At 51.2% G+C, this 5,938-nt stretch overlaps 1 protein-coding gene across 1 annotated transcript; it reads left to right on the forward strand.

Moving 5' to 3' along the window:
* Nucleotides 1-217: 217 nt before the first annotated feature.
* CD1D (CD1d molecule) lies at nt 218-5,665 on the forward strand. Its single transcript, XM_010955591.3, has 6 exons — nt 218-376; nt 693-959; nt 1,454-1,732; nt 2,255-2,533; nt 3,280-3,379; nt 3,476-5,665. Exons 1-6 carry the CDS (start codon nt 316-318, stop codon nt 3,495-3,497), a joined length of 1,008 nt encoding a protein of 335 aa, XP_010953893.1. The 5' UTR covers nt 218-315; the 3' UTR covers nt 3,498-5,665.
* Nucleotides 5,666-5,938: the final 273 nt, after the last annotated feature.

Raw genomic sequence — 5,938 nt, forward strand, 5'->3', positions numbered from 1 at the left:
CACGTGCGTGGCTGAGTCAGGATTCCCGGGACACCGACCTGGGCTCTTCGCAGCGCAAACACCTAACGGGGAGGCAGACCATCTGGCAGACGAAAAAGGGAATCCCTGGACTCGACTGAACTGGACTGGAAGCAAGCCAGACGGGAGTTCTGCCTGCGTTCAGGCTTGGAAATTGGCAGCCACGGAGTCCAGGGCGTAGCTTCTGGTGGGTTGGATGGGTGGGCGTGGCGCGGGGTGGAGGCACGGGCCGGGGAGAGGACATCTCAAGTTCCAGCGCAGCGCCGGTAGCTCCGTGAGGATCCCACCCCCAGCGGCATGGGCTGCTTGCTGTTTCTGTTGCTCTGGGGGCTCCCCCAGATTAGGGGAAGTTCTGAAGGTGAGTGGAACCTGGGCGCCCGGGTGGAGGGCGGCGGGAGGGAGACGGGCTGGGAAAGGGTCCAAGGCCGGCTGCGGGCGGCGGAGACCGATGCACCTCGGAAAGTCGGGAGGAGGCTCGATCCACCAGCCAGAGAAACTGCTGCTCTCCGCTCCGGCTCCCGGGCCCCCAGAAGGGGGAGATCGGCTCAGGGGTGGTAGACCTCACCCCTCCTTCCCAAGCCCATCTGTTTATTTGTTTCTTTCTTCCTTCCTTTTCCTCCCATTCTTTGCCCCCCACCCCCTCGCTGCGCCCCTCCTGTCTGCGATCTCTCTAGGCCCGCAAAGACATTTCCCCCTCCGGTGCCTGCAGATCTCGTCCTTTGCCAATAGCAGCTGGTCGCGCACGGACGGCCTGGCCTGGCTGGGGGAGCTGCAGGCCTACACTTGGCGCAATGACTCGGACACCATCCGCTTCCTGAAGCCCTGGTCGCAGGGCAGATTCAGTGATCAGCAGTGGGAGAACCTGCAGCATATATTTCTGGTTTATCGAATCAGCTTCACCAGGGACATCCAGGAATTCGTCACAATGCTGCACGTAGACTGTGAGCTGAGGGATGGGATTCTGGCCGCCGCCGCACCCCCACCCCCAATCCCCAACCCCCGCCCCACCGCTGATAAAATTCTTCCATCTCTTCACACTTTTTGGGGGCAGTATTTTAAAGAGAAGGCTGCTTTTCATTTTTATTTTTTAATTTATTTATTTTATTGTTATTTTGGGTGGGGAGGGAGACAATTAGGTTTATTTATTTGTTTAATGGCGATACCAGGGATTGAACTCAGGACGTGGCGCATGCTAAGCATGCGCTCTACCACTTGAGCTCTACCCTTCCAAACTCCACACTCTTCTGATTTCCTCTTCTGCCTGAGAGGTCTCAGCTCGATGCCTCAAAACACCCCTCAGTTCCTCCTGCTGCCTGTCGCCTGCTCTCAATTACCTGGACTCTGGGTGCAGTGTAACCCTCACACCAACGTCTTCTCCTCGCCCCCTTCCAGTCTTTTGAGCTCTTCGTTGATCTCTGTCCATTCCTCTCCTCAGATCCCTTTGACATCCAGATATCTGGTGGATGCGAGGTGCTCCTGGGGAACACCTCAAAAAGCTTCTTGGACATTGCATTTCAAGGAAAAGCTGTCGTGAGTTTCCAAGGAACTTTTTGGGTGCCAGATCCAGATTCCCCACCCTGGGTGCAGAAGGCCTGCAAAGTGGCCAACCAGGACCGAGGGACCAGGGAAACAGTACAGTGGCTCCTGGACTCCATCTGCCCTGGTCTTGTCAGAGGCCTCCTGGAGACAGGGAAGTCGGAGCTGGAGAAGCCAGGTCAGCCTGCCCCTCCACCGCCCGCCCTCCACTCCACTCTCAGGCTCCATCCAGGCTTTTCTATCCCAGGGTGCCCCTCCCTCTGAGCATCAGGGCAAGAGAAAGACTCAGGTGGGGATGGATAAGATGTGAGGGTATTTCTTCACTCCACAGACCTTAACTGAGTGCCCTTGGGGGGCCGTGAGCTGAATGAAATAAACACTGAGGGTCAAACAGGATCTCTGCTTCAGGAGGAGGCTGAGAAGTCAGATGAACAATTAAAGCAGCGTTTGAAACAAGGCCCTATGTTCCAGCTGAACACAGGGTGCTATAGGAGCACAGAGCAGGAACACTTCCATGGGGCTGGGTCAGGGAATGAGGGTCAGGGAAGGCTTTCTCGGAGAAGCTAACACAAAGGGATGGAAGTTGTGAGAGACTTCATCTCCAGAGGGGGACGTGAAGGACCCAGGAGCCTGCTGTCAGGCCTGGAGCCTCCAGTGCAGAGTCTTCACCTAAAGATCTCTCATCCCTTGTCGGATGCAGTGCAGCCCGAGGCCTGGCTGTCCAGCGGCCCCGCCCCCGGGCCCGGCCGTCTGCTGCTGGGGTGCCACGTGTCAGGATTCTACCCGAACCCCGTGTGGGCGATGTGGATGCGGGGTGAGCAGGAGCAGCCAGGCACTCGGCGAGGTGACGTCCTGCCCCAGGCTGACGGGACGTGGTACCTCCGAGTGACCCTGGATGTGGCAGCCGGGGAGGCGGCCGGCCTGAGTTGCCGGGTGAGACACAGCAGTCTCGGAGACCAGGACATCATCCTGTACTGGGGTGAGAAAGAACGGGGGCCCAGCTGGGGATGGGAGGGCTGGGGAAGGGGAGGGAGGTGACACACCCAGGATGGAGGAGTTTTGGAGCTGAGGCCCCACACCAGGAGTATAGACGGAGGGGATTCTGGATATAGGAAGGAGAGGAATAAAGATTTGAACTCAAAAAGGAGTGAGATAAGATATTCCATATAAAAAGAAAAAGAAGACTTGGGGGAACCCCACAGATCCAGAAATGGACGAGTACAGAATCCCAGGAGGATTCATTCCCCAGAAGAGGGAACTGGGGACTTGCAAAAGGCAGGATAACAAAGACAGCTGTGGTTTGCAGAGCGCTTCTTCTGTGCCAGCCAGCACTCTGCATGCAGCGTTTCCACTAATCACCCCAATCTCCCTCGAAGCGGGTGCTATTGTTTTTGCTTTAGAGATGAGAGATTGAGGCTAAGCAACAAGTTGGCCAGGGTCTCCTCATTAGAAAGTGGAAGAGCTGGATTTAGACTCAGGTCTGCTTCCCTAGAAAACGGCTGCCTTCCCCCGTAGGCTGTGCTAGCCTCTGCTGAGGTGAACTGAATTGCGAATGCCCAGACCCCAGAAAAGGTGGGGTGGGCAGACTTCAGAGGAATAGGAGTGGCCAGTGTAAGCCAGGGAGGAAGTAAGAAGTCCCCGGCACCCTCACATGTGCTCATGCCAGGGCACGTGAGATGGGGCGGGGTCCTGGGTTGAGAGATGCCCTGTTTTCCCCCCAAGCAGGGCGGGGCCAGGCCTCCCCGGGCTTGATCGCTGGGCTGGTGGTGGCGTTCCTCCTGATTCTGACTTGTGTCGGCTTAGCCTTCTGCTGTCAGCGGCGCCGGTAAGTCTCTTCTTTCCATCTCTTCCTTCCCTCAACCTCTTTCCCCATCACTTCTCCTCTCCCCCTTTCCTTAATGATCTCTGTATTCTCTCACAGCCGCTATCATGGCATCATGTGACCTGGAACTCAGGCTCTCAGGACTTCAGTGCTCCGAAATTGAGGGTGAAAGAGAGTTATTTTGAAGAAGCAGAGAACGGTCATAAGGCAGCTCTGGTCACACTCTTTGAACACTTTATCTAAGAGGATTGAAGTTCTTTTTCAGTATACTACAAGTTTGTAAGCCCAAGTGGTCCTGTAAAAAGAGAAGAGCAAACTCAGATACCTCTCAGGCACAAGCAGATAAGGACTGCGGTGGAAGTGTGTGTGTGGTCCTTGTCTGAATGATGGCCTCTGCAGTGCCCTGGAAAGCACTTCTCCCGTGCAAAGGAAGCAGGTCCAGTTGTTCGTTGTCAAGTACAAAGTAAGACCCTCGCTTGACTGTAACCCACATTTTTTTTTCAAGAAAAGTGGAAGTCTAGGTTTAAATGTGAACATGCCTGATATTAATGGGTCGACTGAAAGTTTTATGAAATATGTCGCTGCTGCCTGATGACAACCACAGCGTTTCCCAGTTTGTGTCTCTGATATAAAAAGTTTATCCTGAATAATGTATTGGCAGTTCCAGGACCTAGATTCTATTGTAAGTTTGGATTTATAAAGAGGGATATTTTCTCATTAAAAGAAAATGAGGATGTAAGAAACAGAGGCATCTCAAGCTGTTTACTTGAAGTAACTTGATTAAAAGAGGAAAATGACAGTGTATGTGTATTATGGAGAAAAAGCTACTTTTGGTAGGAATATTTCTCTCAAATGGCCAGTCATTTTTTTCAGTCTTGAAGGAGACCGGATCCCCCCAGAATAGGCCCTCCTCTTAATAGCTGTTAAGTGAAGCAGTGTATGGAGTGGGCTGGACCCCTCTGGGCAGGCGGGAGCTGTACTGGTGATGTCTGCATCATCCAGCTGTCTTTCTTAGCCTAGAGAAAAGACAGCAGCTGACCAAGAAACAAGAAAGCAAAGTTAAAAGCACCTGTTAGCTATCAGGGAAGTAGTCTCTTGGCACTCAAGGCCCTCAAAAATCCCAAAAAAGTGAATCTAAACTTTCGAAGTCTTTGCTTGAGAAAATTAAGATTTGGCATCTTCTATGTTGGGCTTGTAAGTAGAACTCAGGATGTGGGGCCTGCTAGTTTCCAAATCCGTGCTTCTCAAACTGTGGTTTCCTGACCAGTAGCCTCATCATCACCTGGGAACTTGCAAACTATTTTACCCACCCCCCTCAACCTACTGAATGAGAAATCTTGTGAGGGGAGCCCAGTAATCTGTGTTTTAAGAAGCCCTCAGGGGCTTCTGAAATTGAGCTAAAGTTAGAGAACCACTGTTTATAGGCATGTACAATGCTATGCAACAGATTCCTCAGAATGCTAAATGAAAATCTTGGCCTAGGGTTAATCAGAGAAGGCTTCCTGAAGGAAGGGCAATTTGAAGCAGGAATTAGGGAGTGAGGTGAAGCAGCAAGTGCACTGGACCAGAGTCTCCTCTGACTCATTTTCTTCCTGTGCCAAATGGAGATAATAATGTCTGTCTTGATTATGCTACAGGTGGAATGTCTGTGTCCTGTGTCCCCCCTCCAAATTCATATGTTGAAAACCTAATTGGGCATTAGCTGATGATACTACAAGGTGAGGTCTTTGGGAGGTGATTAAGTCATGAGGTCTGAGCTCATGAATGGGATTCGTGTCCTTATGAAAAGAGGCCCTTATCCCCTCCACCACCAAGTGAAGACATGGCAAGAAGGCTTCCTCACAGAAAGTGGACCCTCACCAAACACTGAATCTACTGGCACCTTGATCTTGGACTTCCCAGCCTCCAGAACTGTGAGAAATAGATTTCTATTGTTTTTTAAGCCACCCAATTGATGGTATTTTGTTATAACAGCCTCAATGGATTAAGATTATGTCATGAACTTGTGGGGAACAAGTGTGTACAAATGTGTGGCAATCTCCAGTGCCTTCAGAAGTGTGGGGCCTGTTACAGTTCTGGGTACCACACTGCCCTCAGGTGATGCTCTTCAGCTTAGCTTCCTCAAGCTGTATCAAGCTTGTGAACCAGTCCCACTGGCCTCCCACATTCTTAGGGCAAGTCCTTCCTGAAATCTTTTGGGAAATGCTACAGCATGAATTGACAGTAGCTCTGGTGCATTTTAAACAACTTTTATTTATTTTGGAAATAAATGCCTATTTCTCCAGGAAACTGTGTCTTCTTCCTTCAAATACTCAGCTCAAGATATCTCAGAAAATCCTAAGATTTCATTTTAGAATGTGTTGATAGTCTCTTTATGGATATCGTGTTCCTTACTGAGTGCTCTCTGAGTGTCAACTTATTGCCACTCAGCTCCAAATTCATCCTTCATTGTGTGCTCAGTGATAATGGATGGAATTCTTCTAACCTTTTCTTCCTTAAAGCAGGCTCACAGAAGACAAAGGAAGGTGCTCTCCTACAGCTTCTGGCTACTGCAGGGTGGGT

This window comes from Camelus bactrianus, chromosome 21 (genome assembly GCF_048773025.1).
Source record: "Camelus bactrianus isolate YW-2024 breed Bactrian camel chromosome 21, ASM4877302v1, whole genome shotgun sequence".
NCBI lineage: Eukaryota > Metazoa > Chordata > Mammalia > Artiodactyla > Camelidae > Camelus > Camelus bactrianus.

Coding starts and splice junctions, on each gene's coding strand:
- CD1D (XM_010955591.3), top strand. CDS start 316: ATGGGCTGCTTGCTGTTTCTGTTGCTCTGGGGGCTCCCCCAGATTAGG. Junction 2,534..3,279: donor GGACATCATCCTGTACTGGG/GTGAGAAAGAAC, acceptor CCCCCCAAGCAG/GGCGGGGCCAGGCCTCCCCG. Junction 3,380..3,475: donor TTCTGCTGTCAGCGGCGCCG/GTAAGTCTCTTC, acceptor ATTCTCTCACAG/CCGCTATCATGGCATCATGT.